The sequence below is a fragment of the Nycticebus coucang genome, chromosome 18 (genome assembly GCF_027406575.1).
Source record: "Nycticebus coucang isolate mNycCou1 chromosome 18, mNycCou1.pri, whole genome shotgun sequence".
Classification (NCBI taxonomy): domain Eukaryota; kingdom Metazoa; phylum Chordata; class Mammalia; order Primates; family Lorisidae; genus Nycticebus; species Nycticebus coucang.
Window position 1 is genome coordinate 9,499,294 of NC_069797.1, and position 22,370 is coordinate 9,521,663.

General features: G+C 45.8%; 1 protein-coding gene across 1 annotated transcript in view; it reads right to left on the minus strand.

Moving 5' to 3' along the window:
• Positions 1-5,719: 5,719 nt before the first annotated feature.
• PIGL (phosphatidylinositol glycan anchor biosynthesis class L) overlaps positions 5,720-22,370 on the minus strand; it is a 79,935-nt gene continuing 63,284 nt past the window's right edge. Inside the window, exons 4-7 of the mRNA XM_053568633.1 lie at positions 16,015-16,082; positions 13,103-13,134; positions 11,760-11,893; positions 5,720-8,783 (exon numbers count right to left, since the gene is read on the minus strand). Of these exons, the coding sequence (XP_053424608.1) occupies positions 8,640-8,783; positions 11,760-11,893; positions 13,103-13,134; positions 16,015-16,082 (378 nt within the window). The 3' untranslated portion in view covers positions 5,720-8,639. The remainder of the gene's footprint in view (positions 8,784-11,759; positions 11,894-13,102; positions 13,135-16,014; positions 16,083-22,370) is intronic.

The following is a 22,370-nucleotide window of genomic DNA, read 5'->3' on the forward strand; positions in this document are numbered from 1 at the left end:
GTTAAGTTTATTCCTCAGTTATTTTATAAATTCTTGGTGTTGATAAGAATAGATTTTTTTCCTTTTTCACTTCTGTCACATTATTGCCAAAAGGGAGAAAAATCTATTGATTTTTGTTAAGATATCTGTTAATCCAGCTAGCTGCCTTACCAACTCCCCTCATTTAAAATAGTAGATTCTATTGGCATCTCTTTGATTTCTACCCACATCTATCTACTCCAATAGTTTTTTTTTTTTTTTTATCAATTATGTAATTGTTCTGTCTCACTTCATTTTCCCTGGGGTCCAATCCTTGTACAAACCTTGGCTCATCTCTCTTTTCTCCTGCCCAGCCCTGCAGCTGGTCCTGAGCTCATTCTGTCCCTCAGTCACTCTCTCCTCCCACAGGAAGCAGGACAGCTGTGGGGAGGGGCAGCACCATCTGCAAGTCTTCGGTGGCGCACGTGCTGCATCCTCAGGGCACGATGATGGCTCCTGTGAACAGCCACCGCACTTGGGCCTAGCCAGTGCTCCTGGGCCCCGGTTTTCTTTTTTTTGCAGTTTTTGGCCAGGGCCGGGTTTGAACCCGTCATCTCTGGTATATGGGGCCGGCGCTGTACTCCTTGAGCCACAGGCACTGCCCTAGGCCCCGGTTTTCATTAATTTTCCAATAATGCAACCCTACGTTTTATGGAATTGAAATGTTTCGACCCTACTTATTTCACTGCCTACAAAATCATCCATTCCCTCTCGACTTGCAATTTTGTTACCACGGAATTAATTTTTTCAGTCCTTTTCATTTTCATGGCACTTTGGGCTGGTGCCTGTGGCTCAGTGGGTAGGGTGTGGTCCCATATACCAAGGTGGCGGGTTCGAACCTGGCCCCGGCCAAACTGCAACAAAAAAATAGCCGGGCATTGAAGTGGGTGCCTGTAGTCCCAGCTACTTGGGAGGCAGAGTGAGGCAAGAGGATCACCTAAGCCCAGGAGTTGGAGGTTGCTGTGAGCTGTGATGCTACAGCACTCAAACAAGGGCGATAAAGTGAGACAGAGTCTCACTAAATAAATAAATAAATAAAAATAACTGCACTTTGATTTTCTTTTTTTTTCTTTTCTTTTTTTTTGAGACAGAGTCTCACTATGTTGCCCTGGGTAGAGTGCTGTAGCATCACAGCTCGTAGCAACGTCAAACTTTTGGGCTTAAGCGATTCTTTTGTCTCAGCCTCCTCCCAGGTAGCTGGGACTACAGACGCTTGTCACAATGCCCAGCTATTTTGTTGTTGTTGTATTTGTCATTGTTTAGCAGGCCCAGGCTGGGTTTGAACCTGCCAGCCCCAGTATATGTGGCTGGCACTGTAACCACTGAGCTACGGGTGCCAAGCCATGTTCTCTTTTTCTAACTTAGGCATACCATGTGTTTGCTTATTTTGTTTCATTTTTCAAAGAAATTTATCCTTTATACTTATTTGTTTTGTTTTGCTTATTTTATCTTTCATCTATATTAAATCCTTATTAGTTTATTTTTTTAAATTATATCATGTAGTTGACTTATTCTCAATCTCTTTTTTTTTTTGAGACAGAGCCTCAAGCTCTCACCCTGGGTAGAGTGCTGTGGCATCACAGCTCACAGCAACTTCCAACTCCTGGCTTAAGCAATTCTCTTGCCCCAGCCTCCCAAGTAGCTGGGACTACTGGCGCCCGCCACAATGCCCGGCTACTTTTTGGTTATAGCTGTCGTTGTTTGGCAGGCCAGCTCTGGTGTATGTGGCTGGTGCCTTAGCCTCTTGAGCTATAAGTGCCGAGCTGACTTACTCTCAATCTTTTTGAATATTAAAGCATTTAAAACTATAAATTACCTAAGTACAGATTTCATATAAAGTAATCTTTTTTTTTTTTTAAGAGACAGAGTCTCACTATGTTGCCCTTAGTAGAGTGCTGTGGTGTCACAGCTCACAGCAACCTCCAACTCCTGGTCTTAAGCGACTCTCTTGCCTCAGCCTCCGAAGTAGCTGGGATATAGGTGCCCACCACAATGCCCAGCTTTTTTTTTGTTGTTGCAGTTGTTATTGTTGTTTAGCTGGCCCAGGCTGGGTTTGAACCAGCCAGCCTAGGTGTATGTGGCCAGTGCCCTACCCACTGGGCTATGCGCGCCGCCAATATGTTTTTACTTTATGCCAACTTGATTTGTGAAAATTTTGAAAGAATACTAAAGTCTCTTGAGATTACTGTGTTTTTTTTTAATAAAGATATTGTATTTCTGGGAGGTTTTGTTCTATGCATCTGGCTACTGTGATGTTTGGTGCATATGGTCTCATGGAATGAATCCGTTTCATTATAAAATGCCCATCTTTGTTAAGTTTAATGCTTTTTGATGTTGTATTTGGCTTGACCTGGATTCGTAGTGTGGCTCTTCCTTTCTTTCTGTTTGCTTACTATCTGGTTCATCCTTTTATTTTAAAAGTCTTTGTCACTTTTAGGCATAGCTAGGTTTTATTTTCTCAGTCAATTTGATGGTCTGTTTTGATAGGGAAAGTCAGCCCATTCATATATTTCTAAAGTAACTATCTGACTTTTATTCTTTTTGTATTACTTCTTTTATGTTTAATTACATTTTGTACTTTGTTTCCTCTTTTCCTTTTATTCTTACTTTTGCTGACTTTTAAATTTCTCTTCATTTTCTGCTTTCTCCTTCATTAATTTGGAATTTACAGGCTTTTCAATTCTGTAGGCAGTTAGCTTGTAGTCCCTACTAATCCAGACTAAATCCTGTGAACTAAAATAAAAGCTTGATCGGGTGGTGCCGGTGGCTCAGTGGGTAGGGCGCTGGCCCCATATACCGAGGGTGGCGGGTTTGAACTCGGCCCCAGCCAAACTGCAACAAAAAGTAGCCAGGCGTTGTGGTGGGCACCTGTAGTCCCAGCTGCTCTGGAGGCTGAGGCAATAGAATCGCCTAAGCCCAGGAGTTGGAGGTTGCTGTGAGCTGTGATGCCACGGCACTCTACTGAGGGCCATAGAGTAACACTCTGTCTCTAAAAAAAAAAGCTGATCTCTCCACCCCAGCTAACTGAATGGACTCCCTCTTGGCTAAGGAGACCCGAGAAATACTGAAAAGCTGAGATGCTGACCATGAGAAGGGAGTCAGACATGCCTTTCCGCGTCCCCTCCCTTCTTGGAGATATCCTTTGTAACTCATTAACAGGCCAAGACAAAGCTTAAATCACACTTGCAGGTCCTCAATTTACTCAACAGATCTTGTGAGTCTATGTCTGGTAACTTACTTTTGATTAGCAGACTTCCTTATCTTAACTCAAAATATTCCAAGCCTTTAGACAAAGCTTTATTTCTTTAACTAAATTTATATCAAAGAATCTTTAAGTCACAGATAACCTGTAATTGCCCCACTTTGAGATGTACCATCTTTATAAGCCAATCCAATGTACACATACCACATGCTGACTTAAGACTTGACATGTAGGGTGGTGCATGTGGCTCAAGGAGTGGGGCGCCGGTCCCATATGCCGGAGGTGGTGGGTTCAAACCCAGCCCCAGCCAAAAACCACAAAAAAAAAAAAAAAAAAGACTTGACATGTAATTCTTGTTTCCTTAAAATGTATAAAACCAGGGTGGCGCCTGTGGCTCAGTCGGTGGGGCGCCAGCCCCATGTACGGAGGGTGGCGGGTTCAAACCCAGCCCCGGCCAAACTGCAACCAAAAAATAGCCAGGCGTTGTGGCGGGCGCCTGTAGTCCCAGCTACTCGGGAGGCTGAGGCAAGAGAATCGCTTAAGCCCAGGAGTTGGAGGTTGCTGTGAGCTGTGTGAGGCCACGGCACTCTACTGAGGGCCATAAAGTGAGACTCTGTCTCTACAAAAAAAAAAAAAAAAAAAATTAAAGTTTAAAAAAAAATGTATAAAACCAAACTACTTGCTCAAGGCTTGTCAAGGCCTGGGGTGATGGCCATTCATAGTTGGCTCAGAATAAACCTCTTTAAGATTATTTTATAAAATTTGGACTCTTTTCCATTGACAAGATGACACCCAACATGGGGACCAAAGAACACTTAGGACCTTCCAAAAGAGTAGCCCAAACTCTGCACTAACTACCAGCATGGCCCCCTTTGGACCCCAACTTTGAGCTTCTCCTTGGGCAGAACCAGTAAGTCCTTCTGAGCTCCAGACCTCACATTCTTGGTTGATGGTCCTGGTGTAGTCTAAGCTGTTATCTCTTTCTCTAGGTATTTGTTGGTCAGGATCTTAATTTTGATTTGGAGGTGTGTTCTAAAGGGACTTCTGCCTCTTCCCCTGAAAATTAATCTCAATTGGCTTTTCTGAATACTTTTGAAAGAGGAAACCAAACTGTTACCCAGCCATGGTGAGTCCCCTTGCTCACAGGTTCCTGGGCATGGCTCCAGCTATCATCACGCTCACGTGGCTCAGAATAAACCTCTTTAAATTATTTTACAAAGTTTGGGTTCTTTTCTGTTGACAACCTTAAAAAAACAAGGTTGTTTACTATTTGTCATCCTGCACCATGAGGCTTTACCTTTTATAGCCCTGCTGGGTCCCAGAAAGGACCCTTAGAATTCTTTCATTTTCCTTCTCTCACTTGGAATGGAGGAATTTACTTTTTTTTTTTTAAGACAGAGTCCGACTTTGTTACCCTGGGTAGAGTGCTGTGGCATCACAGGTCACAGCAACCTCAAACTCTTGGACTTAAGCGATTCTCTTGCCTCAGCCTCCCAAGTAGCTGGGACTACAGACGCAGCCACAACACCCAGCTATTTTTTGTTGCAGTTGTCATTGTTGTTTAGCTGGCCTGGGCTGGGTTCGAACCTGCCAGCCTTGGTGTATGTGGCCAGCGCCATAACCACTGTGTTACAGGCACCAAGCCCATGGAATTGAAGAATTTCATAGGATATCTATGTGTCTTTCTTAAACATTGAAGGTGGTTTAGGATTTGGTGGGCTCTTGCGATGCACTGGCTCAAGTCTCTTTCAGAATATGTAGGTCCTCCTTTATTATCCCTGCTGCGTCTGTAGCTCTTTTTCCTTCTGGAATGTCTGTTTACTCACTTTAGTTCTCCTGGATGTACTTTACATTCTTTCCCACCATGATTCCCATTATAGTTAAACTTCTGGGGCACACTTAAATTATGTTGGTCAAAAAAAAATGGCTCAGTGACTGTAGCTCAAGCAGCTAGAGTGCCAGCCACATACACCAGAACTGGTGGGTTCAAATCTAGCCCAGGCCTGCCAAACAATGACAACTGCAACAAAAAATAGCCAGGCAGTGTGTCAGGTGCCTATAGTCCCAGCTACTTGGGAGGCTGAGACAAGAGAACCACTTAAGCCCAAGAGTTTGAGTTTGCTGTCAGCTGTGATGCTACAGCACTCTACCAAAAGCAACAGCTTGAGACTCTCAAAAAAAAAAAAGAGAGAGAGAGTTAAGAAAAGACCATACTTACTGTGCTTTGAACTTCTTTTGAAAATAATTAATTAATGATCTTTAAAAATGTTTGCAGCACACTGAGTAAAAATCACTGCTCTAGGGGCTTCCTTTCCTCCTGTGCTGCTGTCCTGGCCTCTCCCCAGCTTCAGAGTGGACCTCAGGGTCAGATGCACCCACCCTCTGAGCACCGCACTGGCTACGGGGCAATGGCAGAGAAGGTGCTGGGACGGAGAGAGGGGTAGTGGGATCTTACCCTCAAGTGACATCCACCAGGCATTCAATAAATGAAGACACTGGTTTATTTTTAATTAATTTATTAATTAATCTTTTAATTAATTTACCTTTTTAAAAAGTTGGAATATACAGTAAAACAATAACAAAGAGGCAGAAAATAAGTCTCACATTTCCACCCAGGAGCAACTATTGATAATTCCATACATCTTTCTAACATCAAAGATGTAAAAATACTTTTGAACAGTTACTGTATAGTCATGGTACAAAAATTCAGAAGGACAAAAGATATCCATTCCTCTCCTCTCACCCAAGTCTTCCTCAGAGGCAAGCTCTGTTTCTAGAGATACCTCCCATGTCTACACAAGTGTGTGGTGCAGAGGTACAACTTGCTCACTAAGACTGTCCTAAATCTTTTTATCACTTAACAATATGCCTTGGAAATGTATTTCCTTATTTTTCTTCTCTTTTCTCCCTTCCCTTCCCTTCCTTTCTCTTTTCTTTTTTTTTTCAGACAGTGTCTCACTTAGTTGCCCTGGGTAGAGTGCAGTGGTGTCACAGCTCATGGCAATCTCAAACTCTTGGGCTCAAGTAATTCTCTTGCCTCAGCCTCCCAAGTAACTGGGACTACAGGCACCGGCCACAATGCCCAGCTATTTTTAGAGACAGGGTCTCACTCTAGCTCAGGCTAGTCTTTAACTCATGAACTCAGGCAATCTACCTGCCTCGGCCTCCCAGAGTTCTGGGATTAGAGGCGTGAGCCACATCGCCTGGCCTTCCTTGTTTCAAAATATAATCCCATCACTAGATTTTTCCAGTTTTGCTATTGTAAGTAATACTCTGATGATCTCCATGTATTCATTTTGACTTTCTAAATATTCCTTAGGTCAGGAGAAAACTGCTGTCCAGAAAGGCAGGGTCAATGTTAGTCTTCACAGTAGCAGGTCAGAAGTCAGCCTATCCCACTACTCTCTAGCCAGTGTTTGTGACTTGCTTCTGGTTGCACTTTATGAAGGCTATAGGAGCTGCTGACAAATTTTTTTTTTTTTTTTTTTTTTTGAGACAGAGTCTTACTTTGTCACCCTTGGTAGAGTGACGTGGTGTCATAGCTCACAGCAACCTCAAACTCCAGGGCTTAAGTGATACTCTTGCCTCAGCCTCCCACGTAGGTGGCTGGGACTACCTGTGCCCAGCACACCTCCTGGCTATTTTTAGGGGTAGGGTCTCACTCTGACTCAGGTGGGTCTCAAACCTGTGAGCTCAGGCAATCCACCTGCCTCGGCCTCCCATAGTGCTGGGATCACAGGTGTGAGCCACTGTGCCCAGCCCTTCTGTTGACAAATTTTAAGTAGAGAGATTAACAATCAGATCTGCATTTTTGATTCCGGCTTCAGGAATAGTTCGGTCAGTCTCACCTGGCTCCTAGGAGGCATTCAAGATAATGGTGACAGGGAGCAAAGCAGAGCAAGTTTGGGAGAAGAGGCTGAACAAGCAGATCTGTAATGGCTGCTGTGGAGAGCGCAGTTCAGGGCTTCCTCTGACAGAGGGAGTTCTCACTGGAGGCAGTGCACACCTGTGCTCTTGGTCACCTTCCTGAATCATTCTAGTTCCAAACTCTAAGATTGAGACTATCATTACTCCCTATGCTGAAGATGAGAGAACTGAGGCAGAGAAAGGTTCAGCGCCGTGCCTATGATTACCCTGCTGGTTCTTCTGGCTTCAAACAACAAACCAACCTGTGCTCTTCATGCTAAGCATCCCTTCCATAGGCCACTTCCCTGGACCATTAACTGGACTCGGAAAGTCATTTGCAAGCCAGATCTTTCAGAGATCTTTAGTTTGTAGGAAAAGAAATTTTTTGAGATAAGATCTTGCTCTTTCATGCAGGCTGGAGTGCACTGGTGTTATCATCACTCCCTATAGCCTCGAATTCCTGGGTTCAAGTGATTCTCCCACCTCAGCCTCCCAAGTAGCTGGGACTACAGGCATGAGCCACCATACCTGGGTGATTTTTTTCATCTTCTTAAGAGATGGTAGTCTCACTAAGTTGCTTAGGCTGTTCTCAAACTCTTGGCCTAAAGCAATTCTAAGCCTTCTGAGTTGCTGGAAATATAGGTATGAGCTACCATGCCCAACATGCAGCACTATAAGGCATCAGGTTCTTGAACATTAAAAAAAATTCCAGTGGCGGTGCCTGTGGCTCAGTGAGTAGGGCGCCGGCCCCATATGCCGAGGGTGGCGGGTTCAAACCCAGCCCCGGCCAAACTGCAACAAAAAAATAGCCGGGCGTTGTGGCGGGCGTGTGTAGTCCCAGCTGCTCGGGAGGCTGAGGCAAGAGAATCACATAAGCCCAAGAGTTAGAGGTTGCTGTGAGCCGTGTGACGCCACGGCACTCTACCCGAGGGCGGTACAGTGAGACTCTGTCTCTACAAAAAAAAAAAAAATTCCAGATTTCACTTCCTATTTCTTACTTTACCCAAAAGATTGAGAGCTGAGAGCTCAGAAATTCAACCACAAGCTCTCTGAGGCAGGTCCACACAACCATCTCTGTATGAAATAGCACCCTTGGCAATGATCACATGTGGACACTCCAGTCAGTGACTGCCAGTCAAACGAATGTTTTCTTCAGATACAAATTCTGATAAATAGGCAACAAAGAAAAGTCAAAGGAACTGTGGTGGAACTAATTCCATATAGTGTGTGTGTGTTTATGTCTGTGAAGTGTTTTCAGAGCACTTTTACGTTCGTTTGTAATAACAATGACCAGCCCAGGCTCTGACAGATTTTACATACACAATGCTGTCACCGTGCAAATCATTTTTCAGAAGAACTTGAGAAGCTATCAGGCTAGCTATTATTATCCTCAGGTTGTTTTGGTTTGGGTTCTTTGGGTTTTATCCCAGGGGAGCAAGTCTGGACAGCCCCTGGCCGGCATGGGCTCCCTTTTGCAAAGGCTACTCCAGGCCAGGTCTCCTGTATTTCTGACCTATCTTCCCCCTTTGTTCCTTGGATCTGAAAGTTCTTCAAGGCTTTGGAGGAAGTGCAGTGAGTTGATTCTCATGTACCGGGAGAAGAGAACATAGAGGCGGCGGAACCAGAGAAGCTGGCTGTGGTGGCAGGACATGGCTCTCTAGAAGGATCAAAAAGAACCCGTTATGGAACACGTGCCCTGGAGCTGTTTCCGTTATTTTCAGCTGTGGCCTCCTCACCTTAAATCCTTCCTCCCATGAAACTACATGGTGCCAAATCCCTGTACAGACGCTGCCTGTGCCCAGGACCCTCTATTCACCTTCTCCATCCTGCATGTCCTCCCCTGTGAAGTGTCAACTCCCAGAACAGTGTTAAAATTTTGAAGACCATAAATAAAAATAAAATGTTTAGGAAAACACTGAGAGAAAGGATGAACTTTGTAGTCTAAACCATACTTGATTTGTCTACTTGAAACCAAGTTACAAGGGTTTCCTACATCATGTGCTGTGTAGCCCATCTGTTGAGATCCCCAAGCCTCTCAGTAACTTCTAGCACTCACTCAATATGGGTTTTTACTACATATATATATATATATATATATTTTTTTTTTTTTTTAGACAGAGTCTCACTATGTCACACTCAGTAGAGTGCTGTAGCATCACAGCTCACAGCAACCTCAAACTCTTGCGCTTAAGCGATTCTCTTGCCTCCGCCTCCCACATAACTGGACTACAGGTGCCCACTACAACACTCGGTTATTTTGTTGTTGTTGTCACTGTTGTTTACCTGGCCTGGGCTAGGTTTGAACCCACCAGCCCTGGTGCAGGTGGCCAAGGCCCTAAGCACTAAGCTACAGGCACCAAGCATACAAACTATATTTTTCTATTGATTTCTTTTTTTTTTTTTGAGGTGTAGCCTCAAGCCATAGCCCTGGTCGAGTGCTGTGGCATCACAGCTTGCAGCAACCTCCAATTCTTGGGCTCAAACAATCCTCTTACCTCAGTTTTTCTACTTTTTTAGTAGAGACGGGATCTCGCTTTTTGCCCAGGCTGGTCTCCAACTGGTGAGCTCAAGTGATCCACCCATCTCAGCCTTCCAGAGTGCTAGGATTACAGGCATGAACCACTGCGCCTGGCTTTCCTATTGATTTGTGTTATATTTTCCAAGGGACTAACACAACCTATCAAAATTGTATGTGTAACTTTATATCTCTGCCTTCCCCCCCTCTTTTAGAGCATTTTACTACATATCTTTTTTTTTTTTTTTGGCCGGGGCTGGGTTTGAACCCGCCACCTTCGGCATATGGGACGGGCGCTCTACCCCTTTGAGCCGGAGGCGCCGCCCTACTACATATCTTTCAAAACTGAGATCCTACTGGTTATATAGTTCTGTATCACTCAGCTACTGAATATTTTTGGCTATTATAAATTATCTTTTTTTTTTTAAGAGATAGAGTGTCACTTTGTCTCCCTCGGTAGAGTGCCGTGGCATCACACAGCTCACAGCAACCTCCAACTCCTGGGCTTAAGTGATTCTCTTGCCTCAGCCTTCCAAGTGGCTGGGACTACAGGCACCCACCACAACGCCTGGCTATTTTTTTCTTGCAGTTTGGCCGGGGCTGGGTTTAAACCCACCACCCTCAGTATATGGGGCTGGTGCCCTACTCACAGAGCCATAGGTGCCGTCCTATTATAAATTATTCTAATAAATATCTTTGCCCATAGATTTATGGATAAATCTTTGTTCATTTCCTTAGGATAAAATTCTAGAAATAAAAATTACTTGGTCTGAGTATGTATGAATCTATTGAAATATATAAATAATACATGATTATCTTTTTTTTTTTTTTTTTTTTTGGTATTTGGCCGGGGCTGGGTTTGAACCTGCCACCTCTGGCATATGGTTCCGGCGCCCTACTCTTTGAGCCACAGGCGCCACCCATGATTATCTTTTAATATGTTTACAGATTTGAAAGAAGGACATCATAGCTCAGTGGTTAGGGCACTGGGCACATGTTCTGGGGCTAGTGGGTTCGATCCTGGCCCAGGCCTGCTACACAAAACAAACAAACAAAAACAGCTGGGCATTGTGGCGGGTGCCTGTAGTTCCAGCTACTAGGGAAGCGGAGGCAAGAGAATCTCCTGAGCCCAAGAGTTGGAGGTTGCTATGAGCTGTGCGATGCCACTGCGCTCTACTGAGGGTGATAAAGTGAGACTCTGTCTCTACAAAAAAAAAAAAATTTTTTTTAAAGAAAAAAATTAAACTCACCTAAAATTTCCCCCACCCAATGGCAATCAGTTAATATTTTTTACATGTTCTTTGTTTTTTTCATGTATGTGTATATGTAAAAATGTATTGCACTATATACACATTGCCCTGTAACCTGTTTGTTTTTAGTTAATGTATCAAGAATCTCAAAAAATAAGAAAAGTTCCCTTCCCTCCCCTTCTTTTTTTTCTTTTGAGACAGAGTCTCACTTTGTTGTCCGGGTAGAGTGCTGTGGCATCATAGCTCGCAGCAACCTCAAACTCTTGGAGGTCAGCTGATTCTCTTGCCTCAGCCTCTTGAGTACCTGGGACTACAGGCGCCCACCACAACACCCAGCTATTTTTAGAGGTGAGGTCTCACTCTAGCTCAGGCTGGTCTCAAATTCATGAGCTCAGGCAATCTACACACCTTGGCCTCTCAGAGTGCTAGGATTACAGGCCTGAGCCACCACGCCTGGCCTCAGGTGATTTTCTTATTTTTATTTTCTTTTTGATGTTTTTTTGTATTTCTAGATTTTCTACCATGAACATATATTATTTACTTTTTTAAAAAGCACATATTATTATTATTATTTCAGTTGAGGCAGACTTTTGCTATGTTGCTGAGGCTGGTCTTAAACTCCTGAGCTCAAGTAATCTTCTGGCCTCAGTCTCCTAAGTATGTAGATTATAGGTATGAGCTACTGCATTCATCTTTACTTTTATAATTTAAAACAAAAAGGTCAAGGTAATTGAAAATCTATGCCTCTGCAGGTCTATCAGATGCTGAGCCAGTGTGGAGGCCTTACTTTGGTCAGGGCTTCTGCACAGGCAGCGCTTAGAGGAGCCAGGGGTTCTGGGGCACGGATCTGAGTCAAAGCATTCCTCACCTTGGCCTGTGCCACTTCTTCACCGGTGAGTACGAAGAGGACATCCTGGGTGTGGAGCAGGCACAGGGGCAGGTCCAGGAGAGAAAGGTACTTGCGCAGCACATTCACAGACTGAAGCGTGAGCACGGCACACCCTGATCGGGGCGGGGATGGGAGACGTGAGCAGCCTGTCGCCCCAGCTCAGGGCAGGGCAGGCCAGTGGCACAGGGTTGCCAGGTGTCTCCGTGGCAGCAGAGCTCCTCTGTGCCCATCATTTTCTTTTTTTTTTTTTTTGAGACGGAGTCTCACTATGTCACCCTCGGTAGAGTCCCATGGCATCACAGCTCACAGCAACCTCAAACTCTTATGCTTAAATGATTTTCTTGCCTCAGTCACCCTAGCAGCTGGGACTACAGGTGCCTGCCACATCGCCCAGCTATTTTTTTGTTGCAGGTGTCATTGTCTAGCAGGCCCGGGCTAGGTTTGAACCTGCCAACCTCAGTTCATGTGACTGGCTCCCTAACCTCTGAACTATAGGCACTGAGCCAGTGTGCCCATCATTCTTGAAGCCAGGAAGAAAGGGCTGCTGAATACCTGGCTGGCTACCTTCCACCCTGCCACATGCCCTGGCAAGAAGAGGCTGGTTGCTAGAGGGGGATCTGGTTACCTCAAAGCCAAAGGAAGGGCGATGCAGATGGGAAGACCTGGTTTAGTTCTGTCACTCAAGAACTGACAGATTCGGCAAAGTCCCCTAACCACTCTGAGCCTCGAGTTTTCTAATCTGTAAGAAGGTAGTGACAGTGTCACAGGGTTGATATGAGAATAAAATGGACTAGCCATGATTTAAGGACCTTCCTGCTGGGTCAGCACCATCCCTGACTCAGGAAGCGCACATGCTACTTATGCTTTCCTCCCGTGAATCATCAGTCACTCCTGTGAGGTGGGACCGACAGAAACTGGCTCAGAGCAGGTGAGCCTGGGCGCCAAGCAGTGAGTAGCCAACTGGGGTCAGGTCCTTTCCCGTGGGCTGAGATAAGTTCCTGGCTCAAGCATGTTCATCTACCAAGAATCCATGGGTCATTTACAGCCTGGCTAATTAAGTGGGGGGCGGGATGTGAGGACAGATGGGAAGAACACGAGGGGTGGAAAAGACCTGTACTGGGAGAGCACAGGATGGGTGGGGGCAGCACCTCCCCACTGCCGTCCTGGGAGGCCTGTGCTGGGTCCGGAAGAGTGTGGCTGGCCTCTCCCTCCGTACTTCTGCTCCGCCTGGGGCAGCTCTCTGCGTATTTGCAAATTTCCCTTTACTAAGTTTTTCAGCAGAAAAATAAGTAGCAGCCTTTTGCAAGAGGGACAGGCCTTACCTTTCGGGAACTTGCCTTCTGAGTGCAGGGCCCTGGAGGAGGGAAAGGGTGAGAATGAGAGGGCAGGATCCACCTATTCCTTTGTAGGTCCCAGGAGGGGCTGTTGGCCTGGTCTCCTCCATGGGGTTTCCAGGAGACTTCCTTCCCATAAATCACCACATAGACTTCCAGAGTCCCACACCTCAGGCTACAGCTGGGGGGACCAAGGTCAGCACTGACCAAGGACAACCACTTGCAGGGCCAAGTCTGCCTTGTGTGGTGCCCTGGACTAAGCTTCGCCCCTTAGAGAATGAAGGTAACTACTCTGGACTCTTCGAAGATTTTCTCGTGACACTGTAACGCGTGCCTGTGGGAGGACATCTTAAGGCATCAGTGTGACTCTTCCCTGACACTTCCTTTCTCCAATCTGACCTGCCCCTCCCACCTCTGATGGGAGGTCATTGCTATGCTGGCTGCCTTCAGAGGAGCGACCAGGCGGCCTGCAGCAGTGCGCTCCAAACACCCCATCTGTGTGGAGCTTACCAGTAAAATGCAGATAAATGTCAGCAGAAGAGGGTGACGGGGAGGACAGGGAGCAGCACCTCCTCTGACACACACACCCAGACAAACAGGGACTCTTGGGAGGAGAGGTTGGAGAAAAGAAGTTGACAGAGAATTGACATGACAGGTGGTGCCTGTGGCTCAGTGAGTAGGGCACTGGCCCCATATATGGAGGGTGGCAGGCTCGAACCCGGCCTGGCCAAACTACAATAAAAAAAATAGCCGGGCATTGTGGCCGGTGCCTATAGTGCCAGCTACTTGGGAGGTTGAGGCAGGAGAATCACCTAAGCCCAGGAGCTGGAGGTTGCTGTGAGCTGAGACATCACAGCACCCTACCGAGGGCAACAGAGTGAGACTCTCTCTCTAAAAAAAGAGAGAGAGAGAGAGCATTGACATGACAAATTCATGGGGCTGCCAGCCTGGCAGAGCCCTGAGAAGTAGAAAAATGCAAAAAGGTTTCTGGGATCCTAAGAATGAGGTGACTCCTCCTGCACGTGGGGCAAAGCCCTGGGGCATTCTTAGTGAGGGTGGTCAGGGGGCCCAAGGAGAGAGGCAGCCCTGGGAGCACAGTCCCCCAATCTCCTCACAGCCCCAACACCACGGAGGAGTCTGTGCTGAGAAGGGCCACCACGTGGCTGAAACGACCAGTCTTGGGCTGCCTCATTTTCTACGTAGCTTCACAAAAAACTGCAACTCAAACTATTAAGTAGGGGATGTGTTTTCCTGAATCTGAAGGGACCTAATGCAGAGAGCAACATGTCTCCTCATGCCTGTGGCCTGCGGCTGGGCCAGGCAGTGAACAGTCTTTACGAGAGGGGAGAGGTCTGGCCTCCCCTCACTGCACAGTCAAGGAAACAGAACTGTCCAGAAAGAGGATGTGGGAAATAATTTCTAGCATCTTCCACTAAGTGATGTAGAGTTTAGGGACAAGAGTAGACAGTCCTCAGGTTGGACTGGTCTTCACATGTGTCTAACAGAATAATGAATGGAGAACCAGGATTCTTGGACCTGGTTCCGCCTCTGCCATCCTTCATCCCTCTCATGCGGGGCAGACCACCTCACAGCCTCAGTAAGATGAGGTGGTTGGACCTCATGGTTGGTGAGATCATTTCCTACCTCACACATCACACTGCTCACAGTGTGGCAGGCACGTTTAGAAGGTTCTCAGAGAAGCCCTTCCGTTCAGCAGCTGGGATGGGCCCACCAAGCTGCACACGAGGGGCCCAAAGAAGCACTTTGCTGGAAGACAGGAGACATGATCTGTATGACCCTCTGTCATCACTCAGTATCTTTGAGGTTCCATTTTGTTTTTTTTGTAGAGTCTCACTTTGTCACCCTCACTAGAGTGCTGTGGCATCACACAGCTCACAGCAACCTCCAGCTTCTGGGCTTAGGTGATTCTCTTGCCTCAACCTCCTGAGTAGCTGGGACTACAGGCGCCTGCCACAACGCCCGGCTATTTCTTTGTTGCAGTTCAGCCGGGGTCGGGTTTGAACCCACCACCCTCGGTATATGGGGCCAGCACCCTACCTACTGAGCCACAGGCACTGCCCCTTGAGGCTCCATTTTGTTTTTACTAGTAAAATGTAGAAAAATATCAGTAGGATAGGGTGACCCAGAAGAACAAATGAGATTTCACATTATCTATGTATAGACTCCCTCTCCAAAGAAAAATGTGATACTGAACACAATACATACCTATAACCCTAGCACTCTGGGAGGGTAAAGCAGGTGGATTGCTTGAGCTCAGGAGTTTGAGACCATGCTGAACAAGAGTGAGACCCTGTCTTACCAAAAACGGAAAAACTAGCCTGGCATTATGGTGTGAGCTTGTAGTCCCAGCTGCTAGGGAGGCTAAGGCAGGAGGATGACTGGAGCCCAAGAGTTTGAGGTTGCCGGGAGCTATGAGATCATAGCACTCTACACAGGGTGACAGAGTTAGACTCTGTCTCAAAAGATATATATGTCATGAAAGATGACAAAATAACACATCTTACAGGAAGGCGGGGAAAGATACAACCAGGAAGCTCATGGCATCGCAGGACTCATTCTGTAAAGTCTTGTCCATGTGTTACAGGAGTTACAGACTTGGCCCTAAAGCTTCCTGTGGCCAAAGCAAAGAGAGAACTATAATCAGTTTGCCCATTTTCAGAGCCCAGAGAGTAAGAACAATTCAGCTGTTTAGGAGAAGGGACTTCCTACGAGGACGTGGAGAGATTTCTCCGAAAGGACATGGTGAGACGCAGTGAGCAGCCAGGGCTCTAATTATAATCCAGTGGTCAGTTTCAAGGGGGTCAGATAACAAGCGGGAAGTGCTGTGGAAGCCGGGAATCCTGAGCAAATGAGCCACCCCCCTCACCAGAGACTCCTACCTCACAGCCAAATACAGAGCTTGATGGTTGCGGTGGCCACTGACTCCCCCTGCATCAAATGTCACCACCTGTGGAGAAACAGGGTTTTTACCGTGACTGCAGATCAGTGATGTGTGACTACTGCTTTGGCTGACTGTGTGGGGACAGTTGCCGTGGGTTTGACTGTTTATTATTGTTCCTGACCCGTGGGGCAGAGTGGAATTCAGCCACAGCTGGAAGGAGGGTTCAGAGTATCTTTGCTGCTTATCTGCTTAGCCATTTATTAGCACACTCAGTGTTCCTGGCTGGCTGCTCTGTGAACTTTGGTCATGCAGACGAGGCCTGATTTATTTGCTTTCTTTTCCTCATGCCACACTGAGGGCACAAAAGCTTTGAGAACAAAGTCCACCATGCCCTGGGGTTGAGTTCATGGAAAAGCATATTTATTCATAGACTGCCTCTGTTTCCATTTTCACAGATTTATCACCGTCTATTAACCATGAGCTCAGTGTGGGTTCCATTGTTTCATTTTCACAGAGATGGATTAAAAAACCATAGGATAGTTTGAATAACAATAATAATAAGGATAACTTGAATACTAAAAGAAAATTTAAGAAAGCAGGACTCAGGAAAGGAAATGGTATGGTTGGGTAGGGGTGACAGTAAGAGGCAACCTGTCGCCAAGGAAAGAAGGTGACCACTCAGGAAGACAAAGGAACCTGGAACTGGGATTTGAATAGCTGGGGAGGGATTCACTCCCGGTCTTCTAGTTTTAACCTGTAAAACTTGTTGACTTCATGTATAGAAAACCCTTTGTTATAATAAGAGTAGTAACACTCACTGAGCACAGGACTGACCCTGTCTTACACCTGAGGAAGTTGAGGAAGCAGAGGTGAGTGGTGCAGCTGGTCTTGGGGCTTGGATCTGTCTGGCTCCAGAGTCCAAGCTCTTTGCCAGCATCCCCCATGCAAAAAGGCATGCTGGGCTGGGGGGAAAAGTGCCTGCATGTGAATCAAAGACCTGCACGCTTATTTGACAGCTGCCAGGCAGGTGCATGATTTTAGATAAGTTACTTCTCTTGGGGTCTGGATGGTGTCACCTGTGGGGCAATGTGGTGCTCTGGGCAGGCAGACACTGGTTAACAGGGTTATCATGAGAACCACTGTTGGATCCCTAATTTGAAAGGAGAAGAACACAGTTAACTTTATTGTTCATAGCATAACCCTTCCCCCCCACCACACACACACATTTAATAATTCAGACGACATTTCGGGATCCTGTAATCACGCCTCCGAGTTACCACCAGAAATTCCATGTCCCTCCATGGTGACAAAGTTACCAGGGTGGGTAATGGAAGAATTTTAACAACAGGATCCCAGCAGTCATTACTCATATACTAGTGCTTAGCATTATTGTATTTCTATCCAGAACCCAATTACTATTACATGATCATCAATGGAGTTCAAATAGGAACTAATAAAAAATGATCATTTTCATGCTTCTACCACTTCTTTTTCTGTTTTTTTTTTTTGGTTTTTTTTTTTTTTTTTTGAGGCAGAGTCTGATTTTGTCGCCCTCATACAGTGCTGTGGGGTCACAGCTCACAGCAACCTCCAGCTCTTGGGCTAGGGTGATTTTCTTGCCTCAGCCTCCAGAGTTGCTGGGACTATAGGCGCCCGCCATAATGCCCGGCTATTTTTGTTGCAGTTGCCACTGCTGTTTTAGCTGGCCAGGGCCGGGTTCAAACCCATCACTCTCAATATATGGGGCTGGCGCCCTACCTACTGAGCTACAGGTGCCACCTAACTTCTTACTTTCCAAACTGCTTTTATGTTCAGTTTATCACTTTGCTCTTTGGCGTCCTGGAAGAAGGCTGATCCAGTAACCCACGAGATGGCTGTATTTCTTTCTAAAGGTTTTGATCATAGTTGTAATAATAATTAACTGAGGTTAATGAGCCAGGCAGTGAAGGTCAAACCTTTTTAACCTGTGATGATGGAACTATATGCAATGCCCAGACGAGACGATGGACACATTTTTATGTGGTTCTCTCCAAAGCAGTAAAGCAAGTATCTTGCCTGCTGAGCCAAGTGTAGCTATTGCATTTGCAGGCCACCCTCCCCCACCCACAGCACGGTCCTGGCTGGAACCTCTGCTGCACCGGGTCAGGCCGACACCCTCTGCCCCATCAAGAGAACCAACTGTGAGAAGCAGAAGACAGTGGAAACACACAGAAAATAATGTCCAATCACCAAATATTCACTGTGCACCAATGTGCCGTGGCCACGGGAGACCAGCTAGAATCTGGCCTTCAGGAGATTTGGGAACATCATGAAGAGCCCACACCAGATCAGGTGAATTTTGGGTAATCTCCAGATGGTCTCCTGGGGACAGAGAAGTTCTGCCATGGGAATGGCCCCTTTGTTAAAGCCGAGTAGCTGTCTGACAGAGCCTTCTCCCTTCCTTCTGTCTTACGCCATTACTGCAGTTTCCATGGGTGAAGTGCTCAGCAGAGGGAGGCTTTCCGGGGCCAGGCAGTCAAAGCAGAGCCTTACTATCAATCCCATGTGTTTCCAACTCCTCCATCCACCTGCCAATCTCTGGACTGTCCTTCCAAGAATCTCATCCTGTCAGGGAGCTCTGGTCCTTGTAAAAATGCAATTTATCCTGGGAGGGGTCATCACTTCGGTGTGATTGAGGTTCCAGAGTAAGATTTTTTTTTTTTTTTTTAAGTCAGAGTCTCAAGCTGTCACCCTGGATAGAGTGCTATGGCATCACTGCTCACAGCAATCTCAAACTCTTAGGCCTAAGCATTTCTCTTGCCTCAGCCTCCCAAGTAGCTGGGACTACAGGTGCCCGCCACAACACCCGGCTTTTTTTTTTTTTTTTTTTGTAGTTGTTTGTCATTGTTTAGACAGTGCCCAGGCTGGATTCGAACCTGCCAGCTCCAGTGTATATTGCTGGCTCCCTAGCTGCTGAGCTACAGGTGCTGAGCGAAGAGTAAGATTTCTGGTGGGATGAATACTCTTCCCCCAAATATGTCCTAATCCCTGGAACCCATGAGTGTTACCTCATATGGCAAAAAGGACTTTGATGAAAATGACAAGGAAACGGATTCTCCATCAAGAGCCTCCAGAAGGAGCAGCCTCTAACACCTTCATCTTGGTCAGTGAGATTGATTTGGGACTTCTGCTCTCAGGAACCATAAAAGAATACATTTATGGTGTTTTAAGGCTCTAGGCTTGTGGTATTTTGTTACACAGCCACAGGAAGCTGATAAAAGGAGAAAAATACCTTGGACATGGGGTTTGGGACTTAGCAATGTGGTCTATTTTTTACAAATCAGTCTAGTATTTGTCAACTTCCTGCTCATATAGGCCCTCCACAGACCAAAGTGTTCAAAACTCACTTTTGTTTACTTCTCAGTACAACCTTCCTCTTTTTTTTTTAGACAGTGCCTCAAGCTGTCGCCCTGGGTAGAGTGCTCAAGTGATTCTCCTGCCTCAGCCTCCCAAGTAGCTAGGACTACAGGCGCCTGCCATAAGGCCCGGCTATTTTTTGGTTGCCATTGTCATTGTTTGGCAGGTCCAGGCTGGATTTGAACCTGCCAGCTCTGGTGTATGTGGCTGGTGCCTTAGCTGCTTGAGCCACAGGAGCCAAGCCAGGAATGATGATGTTTTTAATGTATATATAGCGTGTTATCTTTGGCAGAACTCTCTCCCATCCCTTTTCCTGTTTGGTTCTTAAAAGGCTCCTACATGGTAGGCAGGGCAAAAATTACTGACCCCTAAAAAAACAAAAGGGATATTTTTTAAAATGGAGGCCCAGAAACTGAGGCCTTGCCCAAATGGGCCACACTGAAGGCATAAAAAGAAACCCAAAAAAAAAAAAAAAAAAAAAGAAACCCAAAAGTGGTACATGAAGTATTAGTATCTTTTAGTTGCTACTTTGTGTCCAAGAACATGTCTCAGAAGGATAATACACACTTCATCCACTCTCCAATTCTCTAGTTAGCCAGAGACCTGAGAGGTCCAGGTCCTCTGAAATCGAAGACAATTTCAGCATAGAATGAAATAAAAACATTTCTTTTTAGAAGGTAATTACTTTCCTAGCTCTGCTCATTAAAAAGGCCTAGAAATCACATCCAGTCTAACAGTGCTGAGTACCCCTAGTACTCACATCATGGCATTAAAAATACCATTTCTCAGCCAGGCACAGTAGCTCGAGCCTGTAATCCTAGCACTCCGGAAGGCAGAGGCAGAAGCGGGTGGATTGCTTGAGCTCAGAAGTTCAAGACCACCCTGAGCAAAAGTGAGACCCTATCTTTACTAAAAATAGAAAAACTGAGGCAAGAGAATCGCTTGAGCCCGTGTTGGAGGTTGCTGTGAGCTATGATGCCTCTACACTCTACCCAGGGCAACAGAGTGAGGCTCTGTCTCAAAAAAAAAAAAAAAAAAAATACATACATATATATATATATATATATATATATATATATACACACACACACGCACATATATAATTTCTCACAAAAAGGAACCAGGGCTCCCTAGAGTGATAGATGATTTCAGATTGGGGCAGGAAATGTGTAAGAGGATCCTGAACATGGTGTCACATATGAGGGTGGTATGGAAGATCTCAAGAGCTACTAGAGTAGCCTCAGAAGGACTCAGGGGCTGAGGTACCCACTGGCAAAACATGGGATAACGTGAGCATCAATAAGCAAAGTAGATCGCAACCCCTCAAAAGTGCTTAAGTTCTATTAAACATTAATAACAATAAAAGATCACAATATTATTATTGTGTTTACAATATATATTTTTTAATAAATAGGATCTTTCCCTGTCACCCAGGTTGGCAGAATCATAGGTGATTGCAGCCTGGAAATTTTGGGCTCTAACAATCCTGCTTCAGCTTCCCAAGTAGCTGGGATGACAGGTGGGCACCATCACACTCAGCTATATTTTAAAAAATATTTTGTAGAGATGGGAGCCAATATGTTGCTCAGGCTGGTCTTGAATTCCTGGCCTCAAGCCATCTTCCTGCCTCAGCCTCCCCAAGTGCTGGGATTATAGGCATGAGCCATAGTGCCCAGCCTCAAAGTATTATCATCATTATTATCTTTTTTTGAGACAAAGACTTACTCTGTCACCCTCGGTAGAGTGCAGTGGCGTCATAGCTCACAGCAACCTCAAACTCTTGGGCTGAAGTGATTCTCTTGCCTCAGCCCCTCTACTTGGAGGGAGGGTGAAAAACAGAAAAGCTCCCAGCTAGTTTTTCTGTTTTTAGTAGAGATGGGGTTTTACTCCTCCTCAGGCTGGTCTTGAACTCCTGAGCTCAAGCAATCCACCCGCCTCAGCCTCCCAGAGCACTAGGATTACAGGCATGAGCCTCTGCACCCAGCCCAAAATATTTTATTAATTGATCACTGTTGAGGATACTAGGAAACCACCTCATTATTTTGAAAAAATAAAAAAAATTATTTTTGGCAAGATTATTTTATAGTTGGTATTGTGCTCTTCCATCAAGAACATAAAGAATCAGGCATTTAATTTACCATCCCTATGCAAACTCCATCTCCATCAGTGGATAACTAAAGAGTAGTTCAGGGTAAGTTTCTCTCTCTCTCTCTCTTTTTTTTTTTTTTTGCCAGGGCTGGGTTTGAACCCACCACCTACAGTATATGGGGCCGGTGGCCCTCCTCCTTTGAGACACAGGCACCACCCAAGGATAAGTTTCTCTTTATAGAAATATTCCAGCTAATAAAGAAGAAATGATAGCACTGTTATTGTAATAACTGACCCAGCAAAAGACCCCTAAAGGCCCCTAACTGTCTCAACCTGAGTCCCTGCATATCTCACCCCCCCCCACCCCCGGCAAAATCCGGAAACAGGTTTCAGAATAGAATAAGGAAGTTCCCTGAATTCCCAAGAACTCCTAGCCATAGGTAAAACAATGATGAAAACTTACTCAAGCAAAGTTTCTCAAGTTAAGTTTGTCCCCATGCCAACTGCCATGTTGTAACCCCCTGAGCCAACTCCCACACTGTAACCCCACCCTGAGTAACTGCCACATTCTGCTTCTGTGCTCACCAGCCTGCTTGCCACACAGCACAAAAATGGTATAAAAATCAGCCGCTCCTTTCTTCAGGGCCGCCTGCCCTTTAGGGCAGGGGCCCCCTGTGCACCATCTGATTTATACCTGAAGTGGGGTCCAAGTTTTTCTTATAGGTGGCAACGCGTACAACATTACAACCCTAATGCACTGCTGGATGTAGCAGCTGATCATCAATGGCTGCTAACCAGCTGTTACCCACCTCCTGACGGGAGAATGCAACACCACCTATGATAGCCTTGTCCAAAGAAAAACTCTGATCA